A 21,142-nucleotide genomic window follows, 5' to 3' on the forward strand; every position below is an offset into this window, starting at 1 on the left:
TGAGACAGGGTTGTTCTGCACATATCCGTGCTGCTGCGCCACTATCCTGCACTCGTTGCTGTTCAATGCTGTTTTCTCTCTCTTCAATCGTGTCCCCCTACCCATGAAATTTTAATCGTGTCGTCATTGGGGTAGTTTGTTGCGATAACCCAACCAGTAGCGTGTACCCGCGGATTGGGGATGAAAAAAAAAAAAAAGAGGGAAATAAAAAATCGAGGTAGAAAAAACTAGTGTCCCGTGGCCGTACGTCCGATACGATCGATTTGCCGACATAACCTCACTTTTCGTGTTCACTACCCCCATCTACTGTTGAAATAAATCCATTAACTGACTCATTTGAATATATGGACTCCCGGTTTAATTGATTGAATTCTTAATCATTGGATTTGTTCCCGTAATGCGGGTGAATTTTAAGAATTTATTCTTTCATTATTACGAGGGGTGGGGGTGGTACAATGTCAATTCACTTTCACTCGACTGATTCCGTATTTTTTGTGGTGGGGGAGGTGAATGATTGTTGATGAGGGCTAGGGCTGACCAAACTGAAGTTTTTTCTCCTGGAATTCGAAGAATTGCGGCTGGAGTACGCTGATGTGTTGATTAGATTTTTTTTTGCAATTATCGAACGCAAAGGAAAAGGTATACTTACCATTAGCTGAGCGAATCTTCTAATTGATATCCTACTGACACATTTCCTCTCGCGGACGAGGGCGAAGATTAAAATCGATTGCAGTTGGGACTCCATGAATCGACTAATTAATCATGCCAGTCAAATAAATAAAATTTCATATTTGATATGATATCGGGCAATGGTTCTGCTTTTGAAAGACATATTACGTATCAACCGACTGAGTAATTGCTCATTCATACATACGTAACTCAATCGGAAAATAATGCTTGGGAAAACTGGTTATTGTGGGCTTTTTATCTCTCGATTTTCTACCTCATACCACCGCTATCTCTCGGTACGTGTGGCGAGATTCACTTTGTATTTCCATCAATCACAAATAGCTTCCTGGCCTATTCGTTCAAAAACGAATGGACTTGTGTACAATTGTTTTTGAATGCATAGGCTGGGATATAAGGACTGTGGGTTGAGGGATCATTTTCTCTCCTGTATTGTTTCAATCCTGAGGAAATTATTGGATTGGAAATCGTTGAGATTAAAACCTAATAACGTAGTATATTCACTGAAATAAAATATCAGCCTTTTCACGTACTCACTTTGCTCTCAACAAATGATATTTATTCGATCGCATTACCTAAACATGATAAAACCTAATTACTCTGCCAAATGACGATGTTCCATAGTTTAATCCTCGAAGAACACCAAGATGATCATAATTACACTAAATTAATTTATCATATTTCAGATTTTACTTAAATACTAATAAGTTATTTACAGGTGACAATTAGAGATCGGTGTCAGGACTAGTCATTATATATACAAGTCGTCCCATCTTCACAACTCATCACTCGGACAACTCAATGGCCAGACAAGATTTTTCTTTTTTTAAACCATTCGATATCATTCATATCATTGCTATGTATGACTCAAACTCAGATGAATGATCTGCATGATGAGTTGCCTGACTATTGAATTATCTACGCGATGAAAATCCTCAAGGATGAAGGGCCGTGAAGTCTAAAGATCATTCTATATAAAGTGGACGATTGAAATTCAAAATTATTCGTTCCCACTCCTGATTGATAACGTACCCTCTCATTTCTGATAATAATACGACATGATACAGTAGCATTGATTTTTATGTACAGGCTGAATCAAAAGTAAGACAATTAAACCCTGGTTAGTCCTCGAAGTCCCCGACGTCAGTGACGTCTCCCTCAATAAGCAATCATAGATTTACCGAAAGTCTTCATGAAGGAATCACTCGTTCGTTGATTTCCATTAAATTCCACATGACAGCTTATTTGCGAACATCAATAGGGCCTCCAGACGTGCCTGGGCTTCGGGCTTCTATCCTTTCTCGGTCTAACTGTTTCCCTCTCGACATCCACATCGTCTTCCTTTCTCCTTGTCGTTAAATCCTGACCAACATTCTCCTTATCTTGGCCCCTCTTGGTACTCAAATCAACGGTACCTTCGAGACGTATTTTCACAGTCAAGTCATTTCTACGTACCCCTTGATCCTCATTCTGGCTATCAATGTCATTCAAATTTTCAATGCTCGGTCTCAAACGCTTGTCGGTATCTCGGAAATCCTCCTTTACGCTGTCTTCCATGTCACTTCTCACTGGTGAATTACGAGGTGATTCCTGCTCCTGTAATGAATCTTCACTTCTACCTTCGAATATTGGATCCTGTTCATTTCTGTCATCCACTTCGATGCTACCGTCTGGACTTTCCGTATCCCTCAAGGCGTCACCGTCTTCTCGGCGTCTTTCGTCGCGAGAGCTCACACTGGGACTGCCGCTCGTACTTCTCAGCTGCTTCATGTCTTCCAAATTCGCCTGATCGGGCCTCTGCAACCGCTGCTGCATGTGCACTGCCAATTTATGCCAGTCTGATTCCACCAAGTACTGAGGCGGATGATAAGACAGCGGATTGTACAGCCAAGGGGTCTGAGGCAGCAGCGGTGCGAATATCGATCCAAACAGCGGATGTGCCCTCAGAAAATGAAGACCTGAAAAGGACACTTTATCAATCCGCTCATCAATCATGCCATCATTTCATACAATTGAAGATATCTGTGATACCTTGCAGGTGGGGATGATGTCCGGGTGGATTCGAAGGACTGTTATTTGTCGCCGACTCGGCAGGTGGTGTTGGTGCTGTCACTGATGCAGTTGTTAGTAATCCGGGGCCAGAATTCGCTGGTGAATCTGTCTGTGCTGACTCCCTCACGGCGACGCTTATTGGCCCCAAATCGTTCCTCGCTGGTTCTGCAATGTAGAACAAAAGAAGATAATGGAAATGGCCGGCGTTCTGGGCGATTACTCAGTTGGAATTTCTTTTTTTCTCATACCACTATTAGAAACTGGCAGTCGAGGAGATCTTTGCTCGATGGCGTGATGAAAGGGGTTGAAGGCAGATACTGTGCCACCCGCGCCTGGCGGCGGATGCGGCTGCGATAGGTGACCCGGCGGGGGTGGGAGACAGTGCGGAGGTAGAGAACCTCGAGGAAGACCTCCCCAGCCTTGACCACCGGCCTGCTCAAGACCCAGGTGTTGCAATCCTGGTGTAGGGAATGCATTATGTGATATCATTATGTCGCAAGTAGAATAGGACCGTATATGATCAGCCAACTATTTCTTACTATCAACAGGACTAGGAAAAGTGAATTTTGGGAACGAGGAACTCATGAATAAACTCCTCGCAAGCTCTTCCTGATAATTGACTAATCTCCGAGAATGTATTGGTGAAAAATTCGCCGGGAACGTGAAGGGTGAAATTATCAATGGGAGATTATCTCATCATCTGTGCGGGACAATTCAAAAATTCCGGAAAAGCTCCTAAAAATGTTGCCGGTGATGCTGTTGGCGACTCTGTTGCAAGGCGCAGTGTGTGGTGGAATTGATTCCCAAGTGGAATGGGACAATACGACCCCCACCCCCATTCCTCCCCCTCTGGCCAACGAGTTTCACGTGTGCCCGCACCAATACTGTCCCTTCCACTGGTATTTTCAGTGATGATGGTAACGAAGGGGTAACACCCAAGGACGGAAGAATACCAGACGTAGCAGCAGTGGGAGCTTTTAAGAGAGGGGATGGATTCACGAAGAGTAGGAAAAGGTGGGATATACAGGTGGGGTTAGAAGTTAAAAAGAAGGGGAAGGTTGGATATTTAGGGTGGGGTAGGAAACCGAGTCACTGGCGCGTGGGCGTACCTCGCGGAGATTGCGGCCGGCCGGATTGGCTGGCCGCAAACCCCTGCAACGAGCTTTTGGGAAAGGTGAGTAAGTGGGGTTGTGGAGGTGGGGAAGAGATGTAGGTTGAAAACTCCGTGGGTAACGCTGATGAACAGAGATGGAGAATTGTTCAAGTAATACGGAAAAAGTCCGCATGAGGGCGATACCAACGGCACACAACTGACCACCACCGGAGCGTCGACGGATAAGAGAGTAAAAATGAAAGAGATATGGTGGTGTGGGAATGGTTGGGGGTGGGGGGGTGGTAGGGGATAGTTTGAGAGTGAATTTTTAAGCTCTCGTTTAAGCTGCGCACGATGGCAGACAGAGGACACCACTATCTCTCGCGTACCACCGCACACTGAAGCCACCACGGCTGCAGTCGTGATAGTCACATTCACTACTACTGGCAAACCATTTCCGCTGTATTTATACTGGATTTTAGATTGCGTTATGACGGACAGGATGGGGGAGGGGGTTGTGAGGGGATTAAGAACGCGAGGGCAAGGCATCGGGAGGGGGGATGTAAACTTTATAGGGGATTGTAGGGAAATTTGCGGAAAAGGGTTTCTGGAAATTGTGAAATTTTTTAAAATCTCGTGACATTGGTCTGAGTGGTAATTGCAATACAATAAGTACAATTCCAATGTTAATTACTGAATTGATGGAAGAAGAACTCGGTTCGGATCTTTGCTGAAGACCGGAAATTCTGGTGGCCGTGATTGATCGCGCACAATGAACCTCGTGAATTAATAAACCTCAATATCCTCATTCTCCAGCTCCGGCGAAATTTGCGTGCCACATTTGATGATAAGTTTAGTAAGAAGAAGGACAGATGAAATGTATAACGCGGGAGGGTGGAAATGGGGGTGATAATTCCGAAAACAAATGAAGACTAATGAGAGTGGGGTTCGTTGGAAAGAGGTTGTGCAAAAGGGGTTTCAAGGAGGCCAAAGTTTAACCCCTTTAAGGGAGTGAGAAATGTTGAGCTTAAATGTTACGGCTTTTGTGGGGCTTCAGTCGTGTGCTAACCCCGGGGAGAACCCACCCCCTCTACCCTTATCCCACATATCGAAAGCAGGAGAAAAATGCAAGACTTGTCAACTCGGACGAATCGGAGAAAAAATTGTGGTGGCCGAGACGTCGTGAAAGGAAAATGAATTTGAGTTGAAAAAAATTCTGATTTGATTGTCATATGATTTTCTTAGTTCAGTAAATACGATTTTTCCCTTAAGTAACTGACGCAATAATTTGCAATATTTACTCGTCTCCTTGGCAATTCAAATCTATGCAAAATGAACAGTTAAAGGCCTGTCTTACTACATCCAGGCGTTAACCCCTTGTCGGAGGGATTTTCACCCTTCTCTAGTACCTCTCCCTTCATGACTACACCCCCTTGTTTCTTCTTTCAACCCAACTATTCATTCTTCCTTTTTCCTTGGTCTACTGTTCTCCCTTCTATGTTACCCGTTAGGCGTAGACTCTTTGGTGTCTTTGCCCAACGGTACCTTTTCTACTACCCCTTTTATGCCTGGCCTCATTATCGCGTCCCGACTATCCCCTAAAATACCATGGCTAAGCACTTCCATCCATTCCGTAAATGACACTGAAAATTTAGACACACGAATTCACGATTTTATCAATTTTTCATTCACAAAATTATAATTTAATAAAAAAATCCAATTAAATATTGATATGCAATAGTATAAATTAATCATGATAAATCGTGTCAGCACCCCCAGCCTTTGATCCATTGGATCCATCGCTAGTCAAGGGAATGTTGATTGGGGGTCCGAATGACGTCAAAATGTAGGGGCTTCCAAAACCACCCCTGAGTCCCAGTGAAATTTCCTTCGCTGAACTTTAATCTTCCATTTTTACTCTGATATATTGCTCCGGCCTTTACCATTCGCTCTCAACAGATAATCCAGGAACCTACAAGGCTTGCAAAGTTCACGAAGTGTCATTAGAGTTGTTCAACAAACTGGAGGGGCAGCTCTGGTCACCCGAGCTGATTAAATGAAGCAACAGCGATGTACCTGAGCTGCGGAAGTCGAGACCCATTCCCTCATCCACCTTCGCCCACTCTTCTAGACTAGTATGACGCAAAGTTAGATAAGCACAGCACTCGATAGAAGACGAAGTTGGTGGAAAACAATAAGAATTAGAAAAGAAAATGTGAAAGTGCAAAAGGTCACTCTATGTTCTATCCCAATTTCAACCTATTTTATTTATATTTTATGGGGGACATATGTGACCGGGAAAGGGTGAGTTATCAATCGTATTTTAATACCCTGACCTTTCACGAAATCGTGTTCAATAAAATAATCTCCAAAGCCACGAATTTTAACAGAATAAAAATTTTTCTTTCCATTTTGGGTGCACAGAGTGCACGTAAAATGTGACTAAAAAATATCCTAATCACACAGTAATTAGATTTCAATTCCCCAGAAAAATATGACGGCTCAACCCTCCTGACACACCCGATAGGAAAAATTGCCACCGTGAATTTACTGGAAAGTGATCGCAACTTTAAAGACGGAAAAAGGAGGAGACGGGGGTACGACAGTTTTAAACTGAACGTTCCTAACAATCTCCCCTAAATGAGGTAAAGGCCACCTTATTGAAACAGGGGTTGCGATTTTTCCGGTTCCAACCGCCCTTCGGGGCGGGTTAATTGACACGGGGTGGCTTGTGATAAAAAAAAAAGCCTGACAAAGAAGAAGGAGAAGGAGAAAGTAAAGAGGAGTAAGAGGAAGTGGCGTACGCGGTGTTCTTGTTAACTCGAATCCGGGGGCTCTCGCGATTTTTCATCCCCTTCAACGCCACGGGAATGAAACTGACGAGATAGAAAAGTGAGCAGCCACGGTTGGTTTAAAAAAAAAAACGGCATCGAGGACCGGGAGAGGATGGGCCGTCGGTGATGAGGGTGCTTTCTTGGACAATCTCGTGAATGATCTTCCGAGCCCTCTCTTCCCTCCCCCTTTAGTACTTTCTCATGCCATTTTTCCGACATCTTATCTGAGTCGATCGCGAAAATTCTGAGCAATTTTTTATTTTCGTTCATTAACGTAATGGAAAATGTCGAACATTTCAACTAAAAAATTATTTGTGAGACATATGACGAGACAATGGAGCTTCAACAGGGGATGATGAACATCGAGGTAGAAGACTAGCAATCTAGACACTCAAGAGTGTCGAAGGGCCTCGTACCGGACCTCATTGAATTCCAGCCGACCCTCTGCACATATTCCTCAACACAGATACCCAACGGAACCCCATAAAATACTGGTTTCTCCCCCAGCTTGCTGAGGTAGGCCGAACGAAATTTAATAACATCCCCCTAGTTACACCTCAATGGGCACCTTAACAACCCCTGGAGGTCTCCATCATTCGCCTTCGTTTCATCGAGCATTTGACACCCTCGAACCCCTGCATCCCTCGACGCACTCGAGCTTCACTCCTTATCAAACGTCTACCCCACCTTCCTGATTCTACTTTTTCTCGGTGGATATCTAATAAACCACCCTCACAAAACGCACCCTCGACGCGCCAACGATACACCTAGTGAATTCACGTGTACGTGAGAGAGGGTGCCTGGGTGGGTGGAGTGGGGCTGAGGGGGTTGATGCTGACCGAACTGGACTGACCAGTGGCGCGATCTCTGGACAAAGGAAAACACTCGGGTGAAAGGGTTGAACCGGTATGTGGCGCCAAATGAATCCGACGAACGTGTTGATTAAGCTCACAGATCGGATGGTAATGAGGAACGGGTGGTAATAGAGCTTTTAGGAATATCACGCAATAATTTTCCGCAGGAACTACCCTCTAAATTCATCGAGGCCTTCATCAGGCGAAAATCCCTCGAAAAAAATTATCCCACGGATTAAATCGACTAATTTTCCTACCCAGCAATCGCTGCTTGTCGACAAGCGGCTCAAAAGGGCTGCAACATGTACTCGGGAGAAAAACTCCCGGAAACCGTCAAATCCATCCCCACAGAAGGGTTGACACTGAGTCCTCTGATAACCGGCTTCCCCCAATGACTCCTTCCAATTAAAACTTCCCAACATGGCCCATCAGTCCCTCGAAGAAGGTCACCCCGCGGATTAAGTCACTTGTCGTTTTTCTCCCCGAGTCGACCGCGATCCTAAGTCATCGGTCGAACCCTTTTGCCCTCGGACAACCTCCTTCCCAACGTCTCAAGAAAAAACCGGAAGCTTCGGGGCAGCACCGGCTCCATCATTCCAGGGCTCTTTGGAAAGGGCGATCGAAGGGTGAGTTTTGACGGGCACAGCAATCCCATGGGAATGGGACAACTCCATCAGTTGTCTCGTTGAAAAAAAGATGGTGGACCGGGGCTGGGGTGGGGAGGGGGGTTGATACACAGTTGGTAAAATGCGCGGGAGTTGGTAGAGAGATTGGTGGAGGAGTTGCGGAGGCAGAGGGAAGTTTCGTTAAGCTGCTTATCATGCCGAAACAATACACTGTCGGTGCACCAGTATCAGTTTGTGTCCCCTCTCCACCCTAAGCCGGTGACTACCCCTCACCCCCATCGGCCAGTTTGGTGGAATTTCAGTCCCGTCAAATTTTCCAGCTCCAGAATCTACTCTGGTGAACGAGCGTTATTTTATCATTTCAATTTTTTTTTCCTTTATAAATCCAACAATTGAAAATTGAAGGACCGATTAAAAAGCTGGTTGGGATGTGAAGCGAGAAGGAGAGGAGATCGTTCACGAGTGAAAATTGAATGGGGGAGTAATGATGGTTTTAGATTTTTTTCCTTCGTGAAGGGGAAGTCACTTCTAAACAAATAAATTCTCGCAAAGAAAATTATTATTAACGATGAATCGGGAATGATAAGTTATGCATCGGTTCATCAGTTTTTCCACCGGCAAAATTGATAAAACTCAATTTTGACTCCCCGGTGACACGACGAGCCGAGTGCCTTTCTCAATTTTGACACTCTACCTTGTCAAGGTGATGCTGATGCTGTCGAAGATGAAGTAGGGGGGAGAGGCAGTGTCAAAGGATGGTGAGTTTCAATTGAGTATTGGTGTGAGTGAGAGTCTAATCTGAGTACTGGAGAGAGGGTGGTTAAGGTCCTAAACTTCGTTACGTTATCGACGTGAGGGTAGGACTGATGCTCAAGTCTACACCGAGACGGAGAACATGTATTCTGAGGATAATGCTGAGGGGGTGGAAATTCGTGGCAATGAAAATTGGTATTTTCCTGTACTGTTGGAAGGCTTACCGGACAGCTTGAATCCCAGTGGGTCCTGCGGATGTCCAAAGGGAAATGGACGTGGCCCAAAGTGGTAGGGATGAAAGGCCTGCTGTCCTGAAAACGTGAGTTGATTCCTTTAGTATCGAGTCCTGATCAATTTGCAGTGGTTCAGGGGACATTTTTTTCATTTCCAAGTATATCTCCAGATGGTCCAGGTCATTAATTATTTATATACATTTTTCCCTGGGATTTTTTTACACTTGAACGTCTGTCTTTGAGTGAAAGGTTTGGGATTTGTAGTTTTATTTTATTTATTTTTTACTCACTCGTTTTGGATCTCGGCTCTCGGGGTCCGTCGACGGTTACTTTAATGGCTTTGGAAAGTGTGGCCACTTGCGGCGGCTGCGTTTGCAACATTATCGTCAGAGTAAAGCTCTTACCTGCGAATAAGAATCAAATAATGATTAGGTAAATGAAAATAAAAATACACTACCCAACTACAAATAAAAAATATAGTAATCTTATTTATAAACTTTTCCACACGACTGTTGTGACAATGCGATAACCTATCGATTAATTGCCCCCAATGTCTCCTGATTTAACGTAAAAAAATATTCCGAATTTTGGCCGCTGTGTGAATTCTCTTAAATGCATTCACATTCGCAAAAAATCTATCAATAAATGTGCCTCCCCTCATTCAACAGCCATTCATCAATCCAATTAACGCTTTCACCCAATCAGAAGAAAAATAGTTGATCGTTTCGAGTATGTCATAGCCAGTAGTGTCAAGTTATTACTTGATTTTCAGTGATAGGGAGAAAGAGAGGGAAAACGGTGAATGTGAAATGTTTTTCCTGCCCCAGTGGGACGATAGCTCAACCGCGAAAACGAATGAAAAACCATAAAGGTGCGGGTAAAGCTTTGGTTTCTACGGTTTTTTCACGCTTTCATTATTCAAATCCAATTCTGGCGAGGCCGCGGGGCCTCGCGTTATTTTTTATCCAAACGTTTCTCCACCTCGCACTTTACCACCCGTTTTTCACACCTATTTTTCTTTTTTTACTGCTTTCACACGATTTCAATGCTGCACTGCCGAGGCGTCATAGTCATACGGAACATCGGACTAGGCAAACGTTCTGTTTTATGAACAGTTCGTTACACTTCAACACAATTTTCAGTCTGACGGCTTTTATTTACGTTTTTGTGCTCTTTTTTTGCCTCTAGTCCTGATGGATACTTTCTTCCCGCTGGATGAATTTTGAAGATGATCGGAGGGGATATTTTCGAGGGGGACGCACATAATGGCCAATGTCGCGTTACGGGATCGATGGGCACGAAACACAAATGTGCCGGAAGTAAGGGGTGGAAACACAACGGCGCCGCTGCGGCGATGTTTACCCGAACTATTTAAATAACTTTACATTTTTTTTTTCGCCGACAAATTGGAGAGAAAATATTCCGGTACGTGCGCATGTTTTATTGATCGAATTCGTTCGTTGTTTTTATATTGAGTATTGTTTTTCGGAATATAATCCACCTTTTCCGGTGCGGAGGTTTTATGTTCATTATTGAAAGGGAAAAATTTGCGACCGGTAACTTTTCGAAAGTTGAATCATTAAAATAATCTCACTGGTATTAAAAAATCAACAACAACTGATTTCATTAGAAGAAAAATCTGGATATGATAGTAATGGTTCAGATCCCGTATAAAATTCATAAAACTAAATACCGAAGTGTCAGTCGTTTTTTCCAGGGCATTGAAATTCATAACGCGCGTGTGTTAGTGTTATTGTTGCACGAGGGTAGAGTGAAGTGGGTAGTTTTTATTTTATAGCCAAAGAGACTCTTCTGTGTACGTACGCCAAGGGCGACTGTATCCGGGCTTTTTTTATGGTGAACCACGACATTTAACGGGCTCACCACCACCGCCCACCGAGATATACCAGCCATGGGTGACCTATCCAACTCGCATGTCTCTACCCGATCCAAGGAGGTGAACAATGTCTTTTTAAGAGACTAGTTCGGTTTTATTTTTTTAATGTTTCTTTTCTCCTGAAGCAGATAATCAAACAGCCGAATTTTTTTATTTAAAAAAATTAATTACGCTTTAAGAAATAACAGAACCAGTATTCTAAAATAACTCAACAGAATAAAATTCAATATATTTACAATTTTTCTAATTTTCAATCGACGAATTTTTTCCACCCCTAAAATTAAAACTTTTTTTTAACATAAAAAGGTCTCGTCAACAAGCCCACAGTTTACAACTACGGAGGGCGTGATGCCACCCAACTATCCGTATAACTCGTTGGCATCCTGAACGATGTCAGGCATTTTAGGGGTTGGTGTTTATGAGGCATTATGTGTAACTCGCTGGAAGAACGATCTTCAAACGTTCCCCATTCCTCCGGGTCTTATTTTGTACCTTAAGTAGGCCTTCAGCATCCCTCGTGTGATACATCGTTGGGTGGGAGGTGAGACATTCAAATGCCTGGGTCTTTAGAAAAAAATTATTCAACGGGAACGCGGAGAATAAAAATCCTCCCAGGACTAAATTCATAATTCCAGATAACCCATAACTATGAGTATCACACACGTACCGAAATGAGACTAAGATGATGACTGATTAAAGAGTCATTGGACGGTTATCATATCATCCCTGGATAACAGGGGATTTATTCACATGGCCGAGAAATTTTTTTTCCGCAAGTTCTCTTTATAGATTAAACTGATATGGGGAATGTATGCACAGGGGTATATGATATAAAAACATTGGAGCATTTACCCAAGAATCATCCAGTGCTAAAAACTCCCCTGTTTGCTGACAGAACGCGCCAGCACACATATCATCAAGTGCCGCCGACGGAGGGAACCATCACGATCGTTACTTCCAGTGTTTGCTGTGTTTTATAATTCTGACATTTTGACTGACGACACATGGTTTCCTTGGATTACGTGGGAGTCTAGAGCAACTCTGTTTGCGAGCAAAGGAATCGCGTGACGGATTTTTTTTTGTAAATTTGACGACGTCAAGAGTCGGCGATGACGCCAAGACATAAACGTCAAGAATAAGTAGGATAAGAGCATCGGGAATTGAGGGTTTCAAGTATCGAGAGTAAATAACAACAATATCGTATCTAACTATCCCTCATGGCCCTTCTGACCCTGAATTTTCTGAAGCCCCCCCTGACTATAATGGCATCAACAATTTTTTTTTAGATTCTCTAGTCAACGCTCTGATGACGTTGTTGTCCGTCACTTTATCCAAGGGTTTTCCGCACCCCCAGAATGACTCTCGTGACTCTGAAAACCCTATCGAGTGACAATAGAACACCCTCCCAAAAATCAATAATAATAAATTCCCAAAACAGCGAGGAGCTTGAGAAGTTTCTCCCGGCAAGTGGAAACTGTACGAGTCAAGTCAGACGCGCCCGATATCACAGTTCAGTTTTCGTTAATGGATAATCGGGCAGTGACGTTCACGTGTCCGTAAAAGTTTTTCAAATATATCACGACGGATGGTCATAGAGTGCGATTAAAAGCTGAGCGGATTCGCCGATGTGCGCGGAGCCGTAAAACGAGACGTTCTAATATGCGAGAGACTTCAGAAGGCTGAAACGTGAACAGAAAAAAAATACTGTAAAAAGTGATATTAACATACGGGGAAAAAAAAACAGCTCGCGCAAGTACAAGGGATGGACAATATTCCGGAGTTGATCACCAGAGAAGGCGGAGGTGAAGGGTAGAGAGAGAGAGAGGGAGGGAGGGAGAGAGAGTTGGGTAAAAATAATGTTTAATCGGTAGAAAAACTCGTAGGGTGAATGCAGTCATCCGACGAAAAACAATAGCACTCCCACATCCCAGATCCTAACGCCTCATCCCTCTGTTTCCCTTCCACCCCCTCTCCTCTCCTCACCCTCCAGCGACCATCCCTTAGCACTCTCACGGCCACTTGGGAGGGTGGATTTTTTAATTTTTAATTGGAAGAGGGGAAAAAAACGAATGCACGACGGAAAAGAAACACTGAAATGCCAGACTGAGATAACGCGTGCGGTTGTAATGGGACGCTCATGTTGACATCGGATTTACGTATCTTGAACAAACGTTTTTTCCTGATTATTTTTTCACACAGAAAATCATTTTTTTTCGGAGTTTACATTTTTACCTACACTTTGCATTCCATTAAACTGACAATCTAAACATTAAATAAAATTTATAAAAAGGGAATGGTAATTTTTTTAAAATTTCTATTGACTTGAGTTAACCAGAAAATCGTCATCGGTTTAATTCTGTAAATTGTTTAAATATAAAACATCAACATTACAGAACAGGAAAGATAAGCGAGGAAGAAGGTCACACAAGTATTGTGCCCCAAAATATTATCGCCCTCGGCTCACAGTGTAGTGCATCCCATCCCCACCCCCCATTCCCCGTTTCTCCCTGTCTCCTAGTTTTCAGTATCCTCGACGTGGGATTAGCGTCAACCTCCAGCACTAGGAGTCACGGTTCTCACCCCCTCTTTATGAAAGTTTTCGGTATGAAGGAAGAACGGGATGATAGGTTGTTCCCTGATGCGCTTTAACCCCGATTTTCCCTCTTCACCCTCTCTCAAGCCCCCCACACGCATAAAAACGACGTGCACATCGCATAAATACCGGAGTTACCTGTGTTTTATCACGGGCTCTGCGAGAATAAAGCGTTGAGGAAAGGAGCATGATAAAATACAGGGAAAATACAGAACAAGGGGGAAGAGAATGCATTTCAATTCAGTGAAAGAAAAAAGTCGCGATCCAGATGTATCGACAGACAGATCCTGAACTATGAGTCATCCCCCCCTCTTAATACTCGAGCCATATCGAAGGCTAACGGAGATTCCAGCGAAAGGGTTGAATATCTTTCATTGTATTGGGGAGAAGATCAATCGTTCCATTTATTAAACGCGGATTTACGGATTGACGAAGAGTAATTTTTTAAAAACATTAAAAAATTAACGACAATATTATAATGCTCTCAATATTTTCGTTTTTTATCGTTTTGTCATTTTCTTCTGAATTATCTTCTCCATGTTTGGGTCTAAATAAATATTTAATATCAATTTTTACGGCAGCTAATGTTGATGTGAACGTGAATAATAAAAATGAGAAGTCAAAATTCAAAATACCTTCGTAAGTGCTATCCATTAATTTTATGAAAGCCAACAATTTTCATTTTACCGTTGGGTTTTTGCGGTCAACCTTGCAGCCCCGGGATGGCTTTATAAACCGTGAACCACCTGGGTACACCATGAAAATAGCCTCGGTCACAGCGTAAACATTATAAATTGGGATTTACCTCCGGATATACCAAACGCAACTTTCGTGCCCGAAAAAAAATGAAGGTCGAGTGATATTTTTTTTCGCTGCCCGAAAAATATCGTGTCTACTATCATCGCAACCGAAAAAAAGTATAAACAAATTCAAAACTGCCCTCAAAAGATAACCTCAAGAAAATCCAGCAGAATTTAATTTTTTTCGAATCGGGCAGAGGGACTCTCTGCAATATGAAGCGAGCCCCCCTCAGGCGAAGATAGTCGGGGCCCACTTGGGGGGTGGTGGATATTCCAGAGGCATTTGCCTACGGGTGGTAGTTGGGGCTGCCCGTAATACAGTAATGAGGGCTTACTGCCATGGAAACCAAAGCCGCTTACAGCCAACCACTCGCTTTCTGCACACCCCCCCCGCCCCTCTCGCCCCTTCGTTCCCTCTGTTGAGCCCACGCACCCGCACCCACCCCCTTACATCTCTTCACCAACTGGCAATGTGCTTCTCATCCGCGATTTACTGGAGACCAAAAAAAAATTTCCCCGAGAATTGCACAATTTTTTTTTTCAACATTGCATCGGTAAAACGTTTGGGAATGGAATCTCCTTTTACAAAAATTCCCCATCATTTTTTCAATTGTCCCTGTTGCAAAATTGAATCAAATCCCTGACGAGTTGTTCAAGAAAACTTCCCTTAAATATTAACCCTAATTTTATTTGATTGTTAATAGAAATGAAAAAACAAAAATATTTCCATTTTCAGGGATACAACTCAATATTTCGGACTCCAATGCCACATCTGCTTCGATGGCATCTGCCCTTCCGCGCAAAATTGAAGAGTCCTCCCTCGAGAAATATGAGCGGTGAGGGGAGGGAAAAAATTAAATGAGCGTTTAGAAAAAAAAAATCACTACCCATCAAAGAATAGCGAGTGAATATCCACGAGTCCGCAATTTCCTTTTCCAATTTGCCATAAACAAGTCGAACGCCCCCTCGTTAAACGCGTACGTCCGTGACTCCTTGAAACTTCCTGCGTTCCTCCGCAGCTCTCTCTCCCACCCCTTCACCGATTGTGAATTCCTTGGAATGTCTCCAGGAGGCCGAGGGGCCGCGGGGGTTGATGGGGGGTGGGGTTTTTCGTTCTCTCACTAGTTCTGTCCCTGGTGTTTGTGTTTGTCAGTCCTGGGGATCTTGAGTTTGCTCGTTCAGTGGGAATTAAAAGAATTAAAGAACGTCTCGTTACTCCGCGTATTCCGACTTTCTCCAGACAGGAGATGAAAGAAAAAGAAATTGAGAGAATGCTCCAGTGAGATGGAAAACCACGGCAAACCCTTCGGCAAATCGAAGGTTCTGGGTAATGGTAGCAATTATTATTCTGCATTATTAACATGATCCTGGACCCCACATATTTTGTCCCTATTTAAATTCCCCGGGGCTTTTGGTGCCCTTCTCTCATCCATCGAAAAGAACTCCACGATCTTTGAATAATTTACGTCATCGAAAAGACGGGAATTAAAAATTCCTGGTGTCCGCTTCTATCCAAACGCCGAAAGACGCTGAAATGCTCGGCAAATTGGGCAGAAAAAAGAAGGAGCGGCGGTGTATTTGATGGTTGAATAATAAATGAGCACCAAATAAGGACCTCTCCAATGCTTAATTCAACCTGAGCGAAAGACGGAGTGCCAGCGGGACAGTGATAAAAGAGGCGTAACGCTAATGTACACAATTTCAAAAAGGTGAATGATTTAGGGACTGGAGTAATGCCCTTGAATGCTTTCACGAAAAAGCCGAGATATCAAAGCAATACATTGACATTTAGAATTCTTTCTCGTGTACTCTGATCTGACGGGCGACTCACCCCTTCCGCTTCTCCCGACGAACCTCAAATCGTTGAATTTGGCGACCTGATTCTTCATGAGGGCTGTGGAATTACGCAGCTCGGCGCAGCAGTTCTCGTCGTTACCAGCACGAATTGTCACGAGTGTTCCATCCCCAACTTCACCGAGGGCCACTACCTTGAATGCTACGGGAAGGGTCTTGTTGGATCTCCAGTGGTTTGGGAGAACTGTGCAGACGACGTGGGGACAGCCTGCGGAGGGAAGATTTTGGGGAGAATTAGTCTTGATCAGGATGACGATGAACTTAAGTTTCCTGGCGAACGGGGGTAGATGATAATGGAGACGTCAATTGATAAAGGGAATGGATGGGGCGGGAAAAATTTGGAAGACTCGGGGAAAGTTCGGAATTAATTTTATATGACGAATCCAATCGACCAGGAACCAACGATCTTAAAAAAGAGGAGCAACAGTTTTCAGGGTGTCCTTGATAGTCTTACCTGTTCGGATGAGCTCGCCAGGGTGTTCGGCAAGTAGTCCATCCAACGTTCTCTCCGCCAGGAGATCGGCTGTGAGTGCATAGTCAGTGGTCTGATTGGCACTGGCGTTACCCTGAGCAGGTGACTCCTCAGCGATATGCATCCTTCGTCTTGTCGAAGAGACCCTCGCCTTTCGCAGCCTCGAACTGAATATCTGTCCAGCCGGATTGATACTCGTCAACGAATGATTGCGAGCGATTCTCGAGTCAGGATAATCAAGTCCATGAGGACGTTCATCCGGTCGGACATCTCTCAAGGGATTCGTCATGAGACCTGAATCATTGACAGACTATCTGAATTTCACAGGTGACTATCCGCCAACTAATCACACCGATGTCTGATCCCTTTCAATAAACGTCTCCCAGGATCGACGTTCACCAGCGAAGGATCACCCGGAATTCCCTTGATTTCTTTTCCACCACAGAACACAGCATCAGCTCCCCCTCCAATCGAAATCCAACAATTGAATTTGTTTCCCAGATTCTTTCTCCGTTTTCTATTACCTCGGTACAGTCATTCCCATTCCACTATCCTCAAACCCAAATGCGTCTCGATCTCCTTCCCTTTGATCCTTATTTCATTATCCCGACAACAGGGACAGAGCATCAGGATCTGTTTGCAAATTCTTATATCCCCATCGTCCTCGCAGTTTTACCCCCAGAACAACTTTTTTTTTTTTGTCCGTTCCAAATTCTTCCACTCGAATGGCCAACTCTCAACAAGTTTTTCACTCAAACCAACGCCACTTTACTGCATACTATCACAGATTCATTAGCTCAGTACTCAGCTTACCCTTCACCACCACAAATTAGTCCCAATTATCACTGATCACTGAAGGCCCTCGGAAACTAAAAAGAGTTTCAACGAAATAAATTCGAAAATTCAGGAAATCATCGACGCAGATCTTGAAAATATCACAAATTCACAGAGTCGCTGATTTTTTCACCCCCCAAATTTCCAGTCAGGATGTTAAACTCGCAAAGCGGTCTCGTTTTCGTGGGCCCCGCACTCCGGTGGAAAGGTGGTGGCGGCTTCTGCGGTAGAGTCGCGCGGTGTGGTTGCGGTGTATTTTTGAGGCCACACCGCCACCGTCCCTCCCACCACACCATTTTCACATCCCAACCCAACCGAGTGAGACACCACCATATATTTTTGTACTACTCTGGTACACAGTAACCGGCGCACGACTCAACTTTAGCCGCGTTGGAGGGGGGACAAGGGTTTTTCCCAAGCGGTGGGGAAAAAGTATGACTGTCTTTCTTCAACACATTTAACCAACCAGCCCCTATATTTTCAACGGCAATACTACCCACACCATTGCCAACCACCACCAGTCCACTCATACCAACCCCTCTACAACTTGCCTCATCCACAGTTACCCTCACCACTGGCTCTCTTTCGTTCTCACGGGTGCAGCCCCTCTACCTATACCACGACTACCGATTAACGTTGAATCTGTCCTTCTATCATTTTCCACTGCTTCCTCTCCACACCCTTCGGCTTCTTCATTCCCGATGACTTCTTTCCACCACTCCACTCACTACCTCGCCTTGGTGTCGATAACGAGCCTCGTTATTTGCCTCTGGAAAAATACATATTATTACGCCCTTCTCCTTTACACCGCTGAGGAAATTTCCACGGAAAAATTCTGCAGGAAATGAAAAGCTCGGGAAAAAATTACCGTATCATTTGCTAATCGTATTTTGCCTTCGTCGTTGTTCGGGAAAAATTGCGGGCTCTACAAAAATTAACCAACTGTTCGGTCAATTATCTTAAATAGCTTATTAACGAATTTGTCTTGTCCTCTGATGGTGCCCGAAAATCCCCCGTTGGAATTGCTCCCAACTTTGGAGCTGTCTCTCATCCCCCGATTCATCCGATCGACCTGTCTGACCAGATTTTTTTTTATCACTGATTAGGTAAGACGAGAATTTTTTATTTGAACAGAATCGAGGAGGCCGACTGATGCTTTCCATGAACGTCTCGCGGACACCGACGAAACGACACTGGCTCATTGTAAGAAGGGAAAACAAAGACCAGCGAAAAGGGGGAACTCCATCAGCCTACCCCCAGGGGTGAGAATAGGGGTAACAGTTTGCAGGGGTTGATAACAGTGAAAAAAGGAGTGATTGTTGAGGAAGTGGGAGACGACAAAATATCGATGATTGATGAAAAAAATATTGAATCTTCGGGCTCTCGTGCTCGCGTTGATATGATCGACTGCACATCATGCGATTGCCCCTCCGATGCACTAGATCTGAACCACAGAATTGGAGGATCTTCCATTGGACCAGATGGTCATACTCAGCCAAACTACTCCTTGCAATTTAAATTAAGGTCAAGGTCAAGGGAGTCCTCTAGATCAGACGGCCTAATTCCCCTCAATTTATCGGGATCTATTGTCGATAAAAATAATTATAATGCAACAAAAAAATCAATAGATCTGAATGTCGCAAGTGATGAGCACCCTTCACTCGGAATTTTTTTATATCTCTAGGGAAGGATTGGCAAGACATAAATAGAAGAAATGAAAAATTGAAAAATGGGAAATTCATTGTTCGCTTTCAATAAAAACAGCTATTGATCAAGATGAGGAGTGACAAACTTCGGTGATATCTTTCGTAACGCAAGCGAAAACTATCGATCATGACGTATCTGTTGCCGACGAGCTTCCAAATACGAGTGTGCCCCCCCACACCCCCCTGCTCACCCCATTCTATAATCCTAAGCCCCTATGGCTAACAATGAGGGGTCACTACCCCCCTTCCCCCTCAGCTATCGACTCTTCAACCCCTCATTTTTCGATTCCTGCACTTCGTCATGCATCAGCTGTGTATATCAATGCGGAGTAATTCTCTTTATTACTGGAATATTTTTATCAGTCGGAATGAAACTGAAGGAAATTGATAAATTAGTTGATGAAAAAAATATTCTGCAGATTTTCACGAGTTGTCACTCGGAATTTCGGAATAATAAATATAACGGCTTCGATATAAAAATACTTGATGAATCGTCGTAAAAAATCGCTCATCGGATTTCATTGGCGAACAGGGGGTTGCACACAGGGGATATTAAATTATTCCAGATATTTTTTTGCAGTATCCTGTCAAACAAAAAATATAAACTAAAGGATGAAGCTGTTGATTACACAAGGGGACTTGAATGTGGAATAATAATCGCTGGACTTTTACATTCAAAAATTAATTGGACCAATTATCGATGGTTCAACAATTACCTGTTGGTGAACCAATTAGGATCGTTGGATATTGGGGGAAACAGCTCGACAGTTGTACCATACGGTTTATCTACTGCATACTGCATAGCAGATAGTCTACGGTGATCAGCGATGATTGGCACCATTTGTGTTTACCGACCGCAGAGGGGGAGATGGAACTAGAAAGAAATTTTGTTAATTTCTTGGTCTATCGGGCTCAATGAGGAACAATTGGATAGGAAAATCTGCCGCACGATTTTCACCAAACGAAGGGTCTGATACCAACTTCAAGGATCAGAAGACTAATCACTAATCATTTATTTTGGTCCGCGCGATTTTTACGGAAGGAATTCATGAGGGAGTCGAGTCGATTCAATAATCACAAAAAAATTGTTAAATGAAATTGGTTAAATAATTTGAAACTTCTCTGGAGGCTCACAAAATCTGTCACCTTCAAATTCACTAAAAAATCTCATCACAATTTTGCACTAGTTACTTTTGATGGTCGTAGGACCTCACAAGGGTGGAAAATAAATTCCTAAGCGGTAAAAAAAATGGCGACAACTCGAGTGAGAGCCATGAATTCTGGTGAAAGCAGAAGCCAACTTTACCAGAGTATTTTGCACTGAAAAAGGTGTCTCCTAAGACGTCGTCTTGGCCGTCTTAGGGGGGTTATCCAACGAAAACAGCTATCTCCGAGGAAGGGAGATGAAAAATATAAACGAAAGCCAGTGAAAACAGAACGAAGAAGGCAGACAGGAGTAAAAGAGCCAAAGAGGTGCGGGAGGTTGTTGAGGGGGGTATAAGGGGGATTAGAAGAGGTAAAAGCGAGGACAACGGGGGGCGGTAACCCGGAGGCGGATCGTCAGTTTTTACATTGAATGCGCATGCGTATACTTTTATAACCCCACCATGTGCAGCAAGTATATACCTTCGGCGTTCTTAAAGGCTTCTTAGGGTGAGTTTTGTCCCTTGGTACGTGTCGACCCAAGTCCCACCACTAAAAGTGGCGGAGAGGGTGGGAATGGTGAAAAGCTGGAATGAGAGATGGCTTTCTTACCTCTTGGTGAAAGAAACCGTGGGAAGACAGACACCGTGAAAAAGGGATTCAATGAGATGAATCTCCATCTTCAATTGAATTTCACATGCATCACTATGT

At 43.7% G+C, this 21,142-nt stretch overlaps 1 protein-coding gene across 1 annotated transcript; it reads right to left on the reverse strand.

Moving 5' to 3' along the window:
• Window positions 1-1,046: 1,046 nt before the first annotated feature.
• LOC135166576 (runt-related transcription factor 2-like) lies at window positions 1,047-20,403 on the reverse strand. The gene is made up of 8 exons (XM_064128931.1): window positions 20,005-20,403; window positions 16,731-18,351; window positions 16,254-16,484; window positions 9,423-9,536; window positions 9,124-9,210; window positions 2,988-3,197; window positions 2,719-2,904; window positions 1,047-2,645 (listed from the first exon to the last, which is right to left on the reverse strand). Exons 2-8 carry the CDS (start codon window positions 17,035-17,037, stop codon window positions 1,942-1,944), a joined length of 1,839 nt encoding a protein of 612 aa, XP_063985001.1. The 5' UTR covers window positions 17,038-18,351; window positions 20,005-20,403; the 3' UTR covers window positions 1,047-1,941.
• Window positions 20,404-21,142: the final 739 nt, after the last annotated feature.

The sequence above is a fragment of the Diachasmimorpha longicaudata genome, chromosome 10 (assembly GCF_034640455.1).
Source record: "Diachasmimorpha longicaudata isolate KC_UGA_2023 chromosome 10, iyDiaLong2, whole genome shotgun sequence".
Classification (NCBI taxonomy): Eukaryota; Metazoa; Arthropoda; class Insecta; order Hymenoptera; family Braconidae; genus Diachasmimorpha; species Diachasmimorpha longicaudata.